Below are 15,568 nucleotides of genomic sequence, written 5' to 3' on the forward strand. Positions count from 1 at the left end.
AGACTTCATGATAAAAAAGCAGCAATGTGCACATCATCATCAATGACATCTTCTGGTTCTGAAGAAGGGAAACACAACAAGCATTTGTTTGCATCTCCAATATTTTCTGAGGGCAATTATGTGCTGGGCACACTTCAAAAGGAACAAGATTGGCGGTGCCTGGGTGACTCAGTCAGTTAGTGTGGGTTGGAGCCCCGCATCAGGCTTTGTGCTGACAGTTCAGAGTCTGGAGCCTGCATCGATTCTGTGTCTCCCTCTCTCTCTGACCCTCTCCTGCTCACATTCTGTGTCTCTTTCTCTCAAAAATAAATAAACATTAAAAAAAAAAAAGGAACAAGATCGATGAGGGCTCTCCTCTCACAGAACATAATGAAGTAAAAGAAGATAATTTTACGCCATCATAAATACTATAAAGAAGAAAATGCAGTGATACAGATGAAAAGGAGGGGGCTATTTTAGAACAGGGTCAAGGCCTATGTTGAGGTGGTGACATTTAAATTTAGACACAATTGAGAAGGAATCAGCCACAGGGAAGATCTGGAAGAAGATCTTTCTAGCCAGAATAAAAGCAATCACAAAGTCTCTATGATGGCAACAAACTTGTAGAGTTTGAGAAACAGATGAAAGAAAAGAAAAAAAGCTGGTGCGGCTGAGACCTAGTGACTGGGGGGGGGGGGGGGGGGAGGGACAGGAGATGAGGACGGTGGACAAAACGGGAGCCAGATGGGCAGTCTGTGGACCATGGCAAAGAGCTAGGTTGAATTGAAGTGTGGTAGAAAGCTACTAGAAGTTTTTGAGTAATGGAGCGTTAAGATCTTTTTATTTTTCAAATGCCATTCTTGCTGTTCTGTGGAGACTGACTTATGGAGGGTATACATGGCAATGGAAGACCAGTTAGGAGATGGTCTATAGCAATACATGAGTAAGAGGCCATGATGGCAAGGATGACTGGTAGTAGGGAAGATGCAGATAAAGGGAAGGATAGATGTAAGAGCTGAAGTTCCTAGTCTTTCTTGCTTCATGGAACCCTTCATATCTCAGTAATTTTTTTCACCCATAAGCCAAAAGAAATACCTAATGGTTCGGCTTATTAAGGTACAGACTACCTAACAGTAGTGGTCTGAGCATGTCTGTGTTTCCCTCACAAATTTAAAATATCTCCTGGATCCCCCTGTGAGAAGTGTCTCGTGCCTCTGTTACAGTTTGGGAATCATGGTTTGGAGCTTACTCCCTAGAGGACAGGATGTGGGGAGCAAGAAGAAAGAAAACCAGAGAGGATTCCTATACTTTGGAACAACTTAGCAGGGCCACTCAAGAGATGGGTATGAATGAGGGAAACCAAAACCACCCTGAATGGCAGGTTATATCCCGTTTGTACATAAGGAAGCTGAGATTCAGAGTAGCTGTAAGTCACTGAACGCAGAACAATAGGTCAGGAAATCTAACAAAATCTGACTCCAGGTCTGACTGATGCTAAATAAAATAATAATGTAATAAATAATAAACTGCTATGAGTTAGTCACATTGGAGTACCTTAAATATGGCATCTCATTTACCTAACCATATTATTAAATATGTTGGTCTGTCTGATTCCAAAGTCAGCTATAACATACTCACTCTTAGCTGATAAAAGTGACAGGAAGGTGTTGGCAAATGGCAGTCTCATCACTTAGCCTCAAAATTTTTCTTTTCTTTCTTTCTTTTTTTTTTTGTAATGTGAAATAAAGGTCTTGGGGGCAAAAAATGAGGCTGAACATTTTACTAATGTCCACAGCTACTGTTGTAATGACTGCACTATATTTCTATTCCTAAAATTAAACCAGTCTAATTGTCTGCCCTCATCCTGGCCCAGCCCTGAACAGGATACGTATGGGGAAAGTTCTAAGCAGAATATTAGCTGAATGTTGATTCCTTAGGGCAGGTGGCACCACCTCAAAAGCCTTGATGGGGCCTGGCTGTGGGGAGTGGCAGGGAATGTGGACAGAGAACACATATACTCCACGAGGCAAAATGGTCCCCTGAAATCTGGACCTCAATGTAAAATGTAACAAGTGCAAAAATTCTGCACTTTCCTAAGAAAACATACCTCGGGGCTAAGTTTAGTTCTTGCAAATAGTCTTAGATACGTGATTAAATTCCTTAAACATAATAATGATAAATGGCTGAGGAGAGAGCCTTAAGGAAGGTGAAGAAGCTCACGAGAAGAATCCATGAGGAGGCTGTTACTTCTGTGTAGGAAACTAAAGTTAAAACTGCATAGTTAAATCTACTTTATACATTTTGTGTTTTCTGGTACTGTGCATTTTTCCAGAAATGGAAATAGGAGCACCTTATATTTAGTTCTGTATATTTTAATCTGCCCAGTACAAAATAATCTTATCAAAATAAATGAAGATGTTCCATCAAGAGACACTGTTCATTTTTCTCCCTGCCACAAATGACATGTCATCAGACTATCTGTCTCTGCATTGAGCAGCTTAATAGCATTTGAAATCCTGCAATTCTATCAGTCACAGGAAGCATAATCACAAACTTGGATAGCAGTCACTAACTTAGCTTTCCCGTTGCCCTAAGAAAGAAGGAACCAAGACATCTAACTTGCAGAATTGTTGCCATGGATCTTCACTGTTGAAACCCAAACTAAACTTACAGAGTATTCATCTAGTACTACAAATCACTAGTAATGCTGTTGCAGTTTGTCACTGATTCTAAAGGTCAGGACTCATTTGGCAGTGGTTTTGGAAGATCCTGTTCTCAAATCCTGAGTGCTGTAGCTGTGGTTCTCCTAAGACCATAACTGCAACAAATGAAAACCAGAAGTTACAAAGATTTTCACATAGTCAGGCCAAAATAGATCCAATCGTAACACTAGGCTATGACCCTGACTACAAACAGAATGAAGGAAAAAAAAAAAAGTAGTAACTAAAATCTAGCTGGCTCTCCCTGGGGAGTACTTCAAGGAGGGAAATTTTACTGTCTGTATGCTCCTTAGGGAAAAATAAATCTGCAGTTATAATAAAGCATAATAGCTGTTATGACAATTATCTACTCAGAGTGCTATAGAGGATCATATAAATCAGCCCAGGGAGGCAGGCAGATGGCATGTAACCCGAGTTTAACTTCTTTTAGGGTAAGCTGGATATTTAGGCCTGGGAGAATGGTATGTACGAAGGCACTGAGGCCTGGATTCGTTTTAAGCATCACCAGAGGTACAGGATATTCAGTATAGCAGGAGGTATAGTGTGTAGGAAGTGGCTGGACACAGGGCATGCAAAGACGGACAAAAGTCAGGACATGAAAGGCTCCAGACTTTGAGCTGAAAGCGGTGAGAACTACTAATGATTTTTAAGTCAAGAAGGGATAGGATTTGACTTTGTTTCAGAAAATTCACAGGCAGAGATAAGGACAGACTGAAGGAGGTGAGAGTTAAGGCAGAAAAATCCTCTGAGTCTCTTCCTACAGTGTTGCCCAGCCCCTGGCCTCCCATACGTGAGCTAGGGTAGGTCTACCTTGATTTTTCTCTCTTAGGAATTAAGAATTGAGACAACTCCAGTCAATTAATTGTGGATTCTTGAACTCAGAAGTACATTTAAGGTTATGTGGCAGGGTGTGACCAAATATGAACAACAACAACAACAACAACAACAACAACAACAACAAACCCAGAGGAAGATCTCAAAAAGAAAGGAGGAAGAGGATGCATTCAGCCAGAGAAAAGCAAGGACAAAGTACCATGTGGACACAGAGGCTGAGCAAGTGACTCTCTAGTTTCTGGATTCAGCCCCTTTGTAGGCCCAGCTACATTTCCTGCCTTTAGTCTCTAATTCTTACTGCAAACTCCCTTATTTTCCTTAAGCTAGATTTGAATGGGATTCTGGTGTTTGCAAATACAATGAACCCTGACTAAAGCAGAGCCTGAACTCAGACATATAATGAAAATAAAGCAAATAGAAAGGATAGAAGAGATGTTCAGGAAGTAAAAGTGAAGGAAATTGCAATTGTTGTATTTACAAGGGTGAGCTCCCATATAGTGTCTTGGGCACCCACCTCACTGGAACGGGGATTACAGGAAAGGGAAAACTGGAGAGAAATTATAGGCATTTGGTTTTGTACATATGGACACTGGTGAGAGTAGGATATCCAAGTAAAAATGTCCAGTAGTTGGATATAATTGTGTATCTCAGAGCAGTTCTGATGTAGAAATGTGGATTCGGGTCATCCCTCACATGTAGATGGTCATCAAAACCATGAGAGAGGATGAAATCTCCAGCAGATCTATAAGCCAAGGTCTGGGGAGCACCCACATTAAGGAACAAAACAAGTAGGCAAAGTCATGAAGGAGACTCAAGATATCATGCTGTGATGTGCCAACAAAGGAAACATTTTAAAAGAACCATCACCAAGTGAGGAGAGCCTAGACAGCTCACTTACTGAGTGGACAACAAATACAAGTGTGGAAAGGAGAATCAACCCCCCCCCCCCAATACCATCTGACTATCTCCTATGGCAGTCATTTTGCTGCCTCCTTTCATCTTCAAAGGAACTTTTCAAGACAGGTGGCAGCATATTCTTTTAAGGATGAGGGGGAAAAGACCAAAGTTCCCTGGGGATGGGCTAAGATACTGTGCATCTCTAGTCCCTAGCAGAGTGCCTTCTACCCACTTGTTTAAAGAATGAAGAAAGAAGTGAACATCTCTACAAGTTTTTAATAGTCTACCTGTAATTACCCAGACTGGTTACTCTCAAATTTACCTATGATTTGGGGGGGGGGGGGGGCAAGGTTTCACTTTATGGACACAGCAAGCCTATTTCTTAGGGTACAGCCCTGGATTTCATGTTGTTATTTCAACTTATTAACAGCATCTCCATTTCATCTACTTACCTTTCAGCAAAGCAGTAGTCAGAGAACGGGTAGGCAAAGAACTCATGTATTTATATTACTGAAGATGTCCTGGGGAACCCAGAATCTTAGTTGTTGATACGTTAACAAACCACGAAGATAAATTTCCATTAATTGCCACAGAACCTTAAAACTCACATCTGATTCAGAAAGCATGCAAAAGGATATGACCATCTTTTGATGTAAACCACAAGTCAGGCCACGTGAGGTATATTAGCTCTGATCACTCAAAGGTCACTGAGGTCTTTTCTCCCTGACTTAAACTTCAGATAAAAAGAACACCCCTAATACTGAAGTGGACAACACTCCTACCGTATCTGTGAGTTACAAGAAAAACACTACTATGATTTCTTTCTATATTCTGAAAACAGAGACATGAATGAAAGAATATTATAACAATTTTCTATCTACAGAGGATGGCTTAAATCCTGGATTAATGGGCATGGGCCAAAGAGGATGCATTAACTGCGGGATGTCCCTGCTTTCCACAAATTCCCTGGAATTGACAAAATGCAATACATGCTGAGCAGAAATGAAGCTTGCATGGACCCAGTGCCTCCCATGGGCCTGAACCATACATACTATTTTCATTTAATCATCGTAAAAGTATTATTCTGGATTTCCAGATCACTGAGACTCTGAGAAATTAAAACAGCATGTAGTGCTTACACAGCAAGTGTACCAGGTTTGGATTCAAATTCAGATCGAACACCAAACGTTGTGTTTATATTTGATACATCACGTTTCCGGCCAGAAAACAAAGGCATGTAAAGAAATTTTTTAAATGTATCAAAAAAAATCACTTATATATGTCCTCTTCATGTTCCAGGTAAAACTAGTCTTTCCATATACAGTGTTCCTAACAACATATTAACATGGCTTTTATGATGCTGTGTGGTTAAGTATTTGTGTCTAATTGCTGGTAGAATAAAGATTTCTCAATGACAAGAATTATGTTTGAAGCTCTATCAATAATATAGGAAATGCTGGTTGAAGGAATAAATGAATACTTTAGTTTTAAGATTCCTATGACGAGACAAAATTATTCATGAATTATATAAAAAACCTCCAAAAATAATAATATTCAAGGGAATATATTCTCATCATTTCTTATGAAACTTTTATTACTTACTTTTTGTATGGTTAGTGACTTTTTTTCACTAAAAATAAATTTGCTATAACCGTGGAAAGACACTAAGAAAGTCCATATCCATATTGTGTCAACTTATTTTTATACATATTTGAAGACACAGCAAGATTTTAAACAGATGCTCTTAATGCCCTGCCCCATATGCTCTTGGCCCCTCTCTGAATGTCCTCTAGTTATGGAAACTCACTCTAGAATCTGACAATTTCTAGTTAAACTGTGTCTCTCTTCTTAGGTCCTGAGAACTCTGGCTCCAGGAGAGATTGCTCAGGGAACCAAAGAATGACTGTAGGCATGACACTACCTTGAGGGACTGGGGATGGTGAAGAAGTATTCCTGGAATAGTGCTGAATCACATTCTACACTATTCCTCAGCAGGATTTGAACTCTGCTTACTGAGATCAGCTGAGATGCTTCACTGCATCCCAGACCCTACCACACTTTCCCTGCTCTCTTACTCATGCTTCTTGGTAGCATCCCTCCCAAAATCACCTGCATCTAATTCTTGATCTTAGAGCCTGTTTTGGAGAACTCAAACTAAGACAGGTGTGCAACATATACAGAGGGAAATGGAAAGCAAACAGACACACTAGAAAGCCCTTCTGTTTAGAGGGTTTAGAGCTTCTCTGATGAGAATGCTTTGTTTTGCACATTAAGACAGTGACAGTGATCTGTCATGAAAAATGGCCTTAGACTCCAAAGGTGGAAGTTGCATCCTTTCCCTTGTACATGATTTGAGAGGCCAGTGAAGTTCACTCAGCTTGAGCCTACCCTTACAACATTATGGAAGCCATGTTCTCGCACATCAGGCTTGCTACACAATCTTGGGGCAAAGCACTGTCACCTATAACCAAGATCGTGCTTCTAAAAAAGATATGCTTTGGAAATAAAAGTGTGGTCTTAACAAATAAGGTGCTAAGTATCTAGGACAATGACAAGCATTTAACCAATCTTTCAAAAATTATGTCTACCAAATACATTTTCTCTTTTTAGATTAAAACTGATCTCCTGCAGTCTGATAACTTTCCAAACAAGAAAGGTTTAAAGTATTTCAAACACAAATGTTTTAGCTTCCATTTTTGAAACCCCATTTTTCCTCATCAAATGTACATTAAAGCTCATCTACTTCACTTGACAGGTAATTAGAATGAAGGCAAGTAACTGGCATGCCTAAAGTCCCACTGTGGAGACAGATTTTGAAACTAATTCTCTCCTGATTCCTGGGCCAATATTCTTCCCAACACATTAAACTCATCTTGCAAAGGAGTGAACCCTGAACCTTCACTATTTCTCATCTGTTTAATCACTTTCATCTAATGAACACAACTGACTACAAATACACTCATCCTGAAGCATTTCAATGGGGTAAGCATGTTATCATTCAACAGCTTTTCTGGATTATGTTCAGAGTCCTACTGAGGTGGTGGAGAGAGAAGAATGTTCACATTAGTGAGCAGATGCTTTGGTCCATGCATCCTGCCTGCTGAAGATCTCCGAGAGCAAAACCTCACCTCTGGCTCTGATTTACAACAGGAGAACGCATAAATCCTTATTGTTTTCCTCTTATTTCTTGTCACTTTTATTTGTCTGTACATTTACCACCATCTGCCCATGCCTGCTTGCTGTACCATGTTTCCTGACTGCATGATCATTTTTTATACTAGGAGAGTTTGTTGAGGATAAAATATGAGAATGGAACAGATACAGAAATACTGCCCTTATGAAATTAATGAAAATGATTAACAAATATAAATGCCTCACCCAGTCATCGATTGGGCTGGCTTGTCCAGGAACTCTAGATAAGGGTAGAAAGCAAAGGCTTTACTTAACTGGGTACCAGGAGATTAAAGAATGTAATGAGCTTTATGATTCTTGAGATGGATACACACAATCATTCCACATTCTTTTTTAATCCCTGGATGGTAATGAGTTCCACTAACTTTGATTTCTTACCTTATATTACCCCCAAACAAGCTTTAAACAGTCAGCTCTGGGCATTTCAGGTGTTCTAAAACTAGAGTGGTTCATGTGATCTGGAGTCAGAAAATCGGGGTTCCACCCTCACTGCTAAAACTTATTAACTGGATGACAATGAATAAGTCATTTAACTTGTTAAGCCCTAGCCTCCTTAGCTACAGAATAAACAGAAGAACTGGCTCTACTTGACAGGATTTTTATGAACATCTGGAAAGATCGTGTCTATAAATACTTTATAGTGTTTATATATATATATAAAGTGTTTATATATATATATATAAAAGTATATAAAAATACTTTATAGTGTTACACATGTAACATAGTAAAAATGTTTATTATCATGATCATAATACATAATTATACCATTAGAGGGGCTAGCAGTTTTGTCCTAATTTTTTTCATTTTCTGTGAATATTTAAGTGAGTTAATGCATGCTACAGGAATATCTGGTATTTAATGTTCAGTGAAGGATAGCCCTTAACATTATTACTATAAGGGCATATTTTCCAAAATCCTTTATTATCTCTTGTAAATATGAGAGAAGAAGAGATCACCTGGGGATTAAGGGAATGCAGCTACAGAAGTAAGAATCACTGCCCATCCAGTATAAATGCCTATTTCCCACTCCCACTTTGAGTTAGTAGAACAGGGAAGAGTAGGAAGAGAGAAATCTTGGAACCTTAATCTAAAAGAAGAATAGGTTAAAAGTAGAGTACTGGCACAGAGTACCTGAAAGAAATCTATTCTCTCACAATCGTTTTTACCTGAAGCTGACTCAGAAGCTTAAATTTCTGGATTTCCTTCTCCTCTTTACTACTGATCTTCTGTGTAACCTTAAAGTGGGCCATTTAACCACTTGGTGGTCTTCCCAGGTAAAAATCTGTTAACTCCCACCGGTCTAAGATGGACTGATTACATGTTCATAAGAATGTATCAAGATACAGCTTATAAGTTGCTCAAAAGAAGAAACATGCTATCAAACCTCTAAACAGCCAGGTGTTTTCCTTATTTTTCTTACTTTTTCTCCTTCTTTCCCTCCCACATATACACACATTTTGGCTGTAGTAATAACAATGTGGGAAGGGTTCAAGTATCAGTAGTCATCCAGATAAAATTTGTTAGATAGGAAATGGAAATTTTCTTGACTTTATAAGTAGAGCTTAGAAGAGATCACAATGAGAGTTTCTTAAGAAAGTTTCCTCCACATTAATCATCATCAACTTCATCTATTACTCCTCTCCTTTTTAACACATGTGGAAATATTTTATTGGTCTGTGAGATATAGTGCAATAATATCAACACTTTTATATTAGGAAAGCTAGTACTCCATGTACTCTGTTCTTTCTCTACTGTGAAAAGAAAATAATCTATTCAACATGTTTTGAAATTAAGTGATTAAAGTCTTATTAGAAAATTGCTTCTTCTAAGAGTTTAATTTAGTGTCTAAAGTATGTAATGCTTTTTAAGAACTCAGAAGCTCACTGTTTGATAGGATAGCAGATAAGGTATAGGTTAGGATATAAATGTGAGTTATACGAATAAGAAATACTTAGACATACACACAAACAAAATATTTTTTTTCCATTGGAGAGGATGTGAAAATTAAATATTACGAGAAGAATATCTATTTCCTTGACTGAGGTAGGATACTAAATAGGTCAAGGAGATAGAAACAAAAATTCTATGAGGGAAAACAGACAAAACTAAACATGGTAAGATATATAATGCAACTGGGAGAATGATTTATCTTTCAGTATCTTTCCATATGATCTTCCTATGAACTTTTCTTGGTGAGAGATAGAATACAAAATATCTCATATTTCAGTTTCACACAAACTTCCAGGTGAAAGACAGACTTTGTAAAAAGATTTCAACTTCTACAGGTTATTAGGTTTGGGCTGTGAATACTGAAGAGCACTGCCTACTTTATTTCCCACTTAGCAGGAAAAAAGCTGGAAAGAAAAAGTAATGAAATACACATAATGGAATATCCATAAAAACAGAAATCCAAATTAACAAAATGACATTTTTTAAAATAAGAAAAATACGTAATTAATATTTTCTACTAAAAACAAAACATAAACTACTAGATTCCAGTTAAGAAATTATTTTAAATTAGAAGCAACAAAACTTACGACAGTATTTACTGAATCTTAAGAATGGAGAAAGACACACACACCAATGCAGACTAGAAAGAGTAAAGGATAACACACTATAGGAATGACTCCCAGATTAGTCATCTTCCATCCAGATGATGACAGTAGTGCAGTCTGTTATAATGAAAGATTTGCATTAAGTTTTATGGGCTTAAAGTATGAATGTTTGAAACTGTATTATGAATAACCAGCAGTTATTTATCATAGGCATCTTTCATTTAAGTGTCTAACCCTCTAACCTCCAGACATTAAAATGTCGTATTAATTTCTTCAGGGAGTTGGCCATCTGTTTTGCATCACGTAGAAGCAATCTAAATTGAGCCATCATTTACCTTATTTTATTCTTCCTACTTTCCAGGATTAATACTCAACTGCAAGCAAAAGCTGTTTGACAATGCTACCTCTATTATGTACAGTTTGTGATAAGCAAAGCACATAATGACTACCATAAATCTTAAGGAATATCAGGATTCTTAGACTCATATCACTTGATCTCACTGTGAAAAGACTGAGTATTTGGAGAAATAAATGCCTTATTAAAATCTGAAAACCCTGGGGTGCCTGGATGGCTCAGCCACTTAAGCATTCTACTCTTGATTTCGGCTCAGGGCATGCTCATGATTCGTGAGTTGGAGCCCTACATGGGGCTCTATTCTGGCAGCACGGAGCTTGCTTGGGATTCTGTCTCCCTCTCTCTCTGCCCCTCCCCCACTCACTATCTCTCTCACTCTCTCTCAAAATAAAATAAACTTTAAAAAATTAAAAACCTTAATCAGCATGGTTTACACCAGATATCTGTGAATGGACTATGACAGCCATTTCAACTAGGAACACACTGGCCTCAGCCACTACCCATCAATAAGAGTTGGCTCTGTTGATGATGTTTTATAGGAATACAATAAAGTAGAACAAAAATTTACTTTGTCAAATTTAAATGCCTAGAAAAGGGCAGAACAAACAACAGAAACAGAGAATATATTTTAAGTTAGGTTGATAAAATAGATATTCACATAGGATATCATTGCACTGCATTATTTGAAAGTATGAGCCTCATTACAATTCTGTTCCATCACCACACTTAGGATGGTAGACACAGAACCATTGTGGTGCACCTCATCCAGAAAACAAACATAATCCCAAGTAACTTCAAAGGAAAATGTCAAGAGTCCTAAATACAAATGGTTTACCAAGCAAATTTGAATTTTACATGATTTGCATTTTTTGGTGAATAATTTCAGCCAATAGGTTGTGGGGGAGAATTTTCCAAGATTTAGCAGGTTTTCACCCAACAACTAATTTCTCGGCAAAACTCATGACTTTCCTCTAACCCATGTTGTATTACCTAGGATCTTAAAAGTCTTTTCTGTGGAGGACTGGAATAGTCCTGCCCAGTCCTTATCACAATTTGAAATTCTATATTAAACTGTGAATTTATTCATGTCTACTTTACTCATTCTTGTGTGTCTCGTATAAAATAGGCCATTAAAAAATGTGTTTAATGTTGAATGAATGAAAACATGCTACAACCTATTTATCCTGCTCCACCTCCCAAACCCATACAACTTTGGGGATTAATCTGAAACTAGACAATATGAAACTTCTGTGTCTTCCCATTCTGATGGTAATAAACATCTTCTATTAATGTTTTCATCACATTGTATTGTAACTGCTCCCAAAAGAAACAAACTAGTTATCTGAGTGCCCATTAATCCCTGGCAAGGCCAGATGATTCCCTTTTGTTTCACTTTCTAACCAGCATCAAGTAATGGCTTATGAAAATGATACATTCATTAGCTCAGAATATAAGGAAGTAACAGATGATGTACAAGAAGAAATTTATGATATCAAATAAGGCAATAAAATATAACAATATAAATCACCTCCTTCTAAACCACACATCGACAGGATTAAAAATTGCAAAGTATCTTCCAAAAGGAGGATCCTACACAATTAATACAACAAAACACCTAAAGTCCTATTCTTTTTTTTTTTTTCCATGTAAAATAATTCCTTCACAATTCCTTTTCAGTAAAAAGCCAGGAAAGAAATACATACATGATGGTGTTAATGCCTGAGAGCTGTTGGAACATTTGCAGACCACAACCCACAATTAAAGCTCGGCGAGTTGGGGGATAACTCAGCATTCTGCAGATCACAGGTCCAGCTTTTTTAAAAAAGAAAGAAAAAGAAGGACACATCTATTATTTTCAGCTCCCACAGTCATTGTTCCCATTAGGATTAATTTCCCCAAATCTCTGTGAAGTCAACATAACTGGGCATTATAAAATAGAACGTATATACTTTTACAGAAATCTGGGCACGATGTATTTTCTAAAACAGATTTAGTATATACTTGAGTTTAAACTGTAAAAGCAACAAGGAACAACTGAAGTTAAAGCAATTTATGGGTTCTAGGAAGACCTACATAATTGGAACTGTCAGAAATTATTCTTCCTTAAATCCCTACAAACTGCATTAACTACTCTTCGTTTTTCCACTTTCTTGGCAATTATTATTTAAAAATCCATTCAATGTGGGACTACTTACAAAGTCACTGGCAAATTGCTTTAATCAACCAAAAGAATGGCATTCATTAAAAACAATTAAACAAGGAACAGAATTCATTCCAATTTATCTGACTTAAGTAACAAAATTCTTTCCAACCTATTCAATTAAAGTTAAGAAATTTGGGCAAGGTATCAGACTTGGTTATGGTTTATATGGTGTATACTATTAATAAATGCTACCCAAAAGATAATAAAAGAAAAAAATTACATAGGGGTATAAATAAATATATATATAAATATATTTTTTTCTAGATTTTGAATAGTTCCCTAAGGGGCATTCAGTGATCTTTTTAAAATACAAATGGGCTTTCAAAATGGCACAGATGCGTTGGTCTCTATGTCAGAACACTAGATCAATTTTGGAAAGCTGCAGATATGAACCACAGAGGTCATATGTAAGATAACTAACCTTATTGACGTCTATGGTCTGGGCATAATTATTAAAACTGCCCCTTCTAGTCCCAGAAGTACTTCAAGCACACCTTTACCTTAGCTTGAAGAGGCATTCTATACAGTGTCCTCATGGGGCCAGGGTTGACTCCCAGGACCTATGGTATTCCCGCTGTTAGAAGACATGGCCTAGGATCACTGGAATGTTAATTGCTTAATTAGAGGAATTCTTCCTGGAGGCCAAGTTTCATTAGTAAACCCTAAACCAAGTCAAGTTCAAAATCCAAGTTAATTTTACCATTTCAGCAACCTTTAGGATATCTAATATCCCAGTTCACAAAAATGGAATAAAATATGTTGTTGTCTTGGCAATAAAAGTTAACATGGGATGTTGAGCCAGGGTATTAATTAGAACTGAACATTATCAGAGTGAGAATATTCATCTCTACATGCATGTGATTAAAACCACATGAAAAACTTGATTTACTGCAAATGATTTTGTCCTGAAATGGTAAGACAGGATACGGACAGAGAAGCATTTATGGTCATTCAAAGCTTAATGCAGTGACAACCCCTTTAGAAAGGAGGGTGAAAGTATTTTAATGTCAAATGTTTTAGTTTAAAGTAAAGCAGTTTTAAACCTCGTGTATCAGAAAAGCTGAAATAGGTAGATTTTCAAAGCTTTACTGTGACAATACTGAAATACATCTGGATCAGTTGACTGAAAGGTAGCAGGTTCGCCTGCAAATTCAGCTATCTGTAAATGAACCACAACATGAAAAACACACACACAGCATCATAAAATGATACACCAATTTCCATAAATAAAAAAAAATTAAGTGAAAAATATTATCACTTACTTTGTGTACCATGGAAAATTTAAAACAATGACGACAACACAAAAATAAAACCCCTTTTTCAGCTTTTAGTACTAAACCTCCATAGATGAGAAACCGGTGTTTTGCAAGGAATCTATTATAATCTGTGGGCAGCTGTGCCTACTTTCACTATTAAACTGTTCCATGATTTGATGGACAGACTAGGTAATAATGATTTTAGAAGACAAAAAAATAAAGAGAAAATTAGGACAAATTAGGATTAAAGTTTGACTTGTATAAATAACAAGATATATACTATTGTATAAATGTCACATATTTATTTCCTAGTTTTTAAAATTCTGAGTTTTTTAGCTTTTTCTTGGTTTTGATTTCCTGCTAAAAATAAACAATAGCTGTTCTGTTATTAGAATGGCTTTAATATACAGATAAATTCTGGTCACAGCAGTGCACATCTGATTATGCATAAATAAAAGGAAATAATTTCCTTTCATTAAAATTATAAACCAGCTTTATTAGGCAGTAAAATTGACTTAAATGCAAACTATCATTAATTTTTGTATCACAGAAGATATGAAGCAGAAGAAAAAGATCAAACATATTAATTGGTTGAATGTTTGTAAGTGAAAATTTAAAATGTCAGGGGCGCCTGGGTGGCGCAGTCGGTTAAGCGTCCGACTTCAGCCAGGTCACGATCTCGCGGTCCGTGAGTTCGAGCCCCGCGTCAGGCTCTGGGCTGATGGCTCAGAGCCTGGAGCCTGTTTCCGATTCTGTGTCTCCCTCTCTCTCTGCCCCTCCCCCGTTCATGCTCTGTCTCTCTCTGTCCCAAAAATAAATAAACGTTGAAAAAAAAAATTTAAAAAAAATGTCATGCTCTACTTATTATATTTGATTTTTATAATTAAAAACACTTAATGTATACAAACATTTTACAATTTTTAAAAAGTTATTTGTCTTTGGACACAAATTCCCACACAATAAAACCTACTGGACTCAAAATATAACATACACTAAAACACCAGATGAAAGAACCAAACATAGGTTCATCTTTTCCTCCATTCTGAACACTTCATACTAATATTCACAATGGCTGTCCAAGTGTGGCAGGTACTCCAGTGGCAAGGATGAAAAGGACAGTCCTACAAGTGTAGCCATTCCTGTTAATGGCTATGAGCCAAGCCTACAGATGTTTCTCCAGGTGTAATTAAAAATGCACTAGAACTCACTCTGAATAAAATCCAGCTCCTGATTTCCACTTCCACACAAGATGGGAGTGATGGTTACCAGATTTGCCTTCAACTTGAAACCAACTAAAAGTCATGAAAAATGTATTGGACAATAGTTCTCATGATAATGGGTAACAGGCAACAAAGGGTAGTGACCTCTGAGATTCAGGACACAAAAGAAGTGAACCCAACAAAGACTGCCCAAGCTTAATGCCTCAAAAAAAGTTTCCAGGACACAATACAAAGAGGGGAAGCTAGGCAGACCCTGGTGGTCTCCCTGAATTGAAAGGATGCAGCTCAGAATGCAGGGATGCCAAAGCAGCTAGACTTGCCAGAGTGGAGTGCCAGAGTGGAGAGAAATTCACAGAG

General features: G+C 37.3%; 1 protein-coding gene across 2 annotated transcripts in view; it reads right to left on the reverse strand.

The window, feature by feature from the left end:
- The window catches only part of SLC2A13 (solute carrier family 2 member 13), a 427,568-nt gene that overhangs the window by 241,522 nt on the left and 170,478 nt on the right, over positions 1–15,568 (reverse strand). For both annotated transcript variants that reach the window (XM_047867635.1, XM_047867634.1), the window contains exon 4: positions 12,236–12,344. In XM_047867635.1, coding sequence (XP_047723591.1) covers positions 12,236–12,344 — 109 coding nt within the window. The remainder of the gene's footprint in view (positions 1–12,235; positions 12,345–15,568) is intronic.

The sequence above is a fragment of the Prionailurus viverrinus genome, chromosome B4 (genome assembly GCF_022837055.1).
Source record: "Prionailurus viverrinus isolate Anna chromosome B4, UM_Priviv_1.0, whole genome shotgun sequence".
Classification (NCBI taxonomy): Eukaryota; Metazoa; Chordata; class Mammalia; order Carnivora; family Felidae; genus Prionailurus; species Prionailurus viverrinus.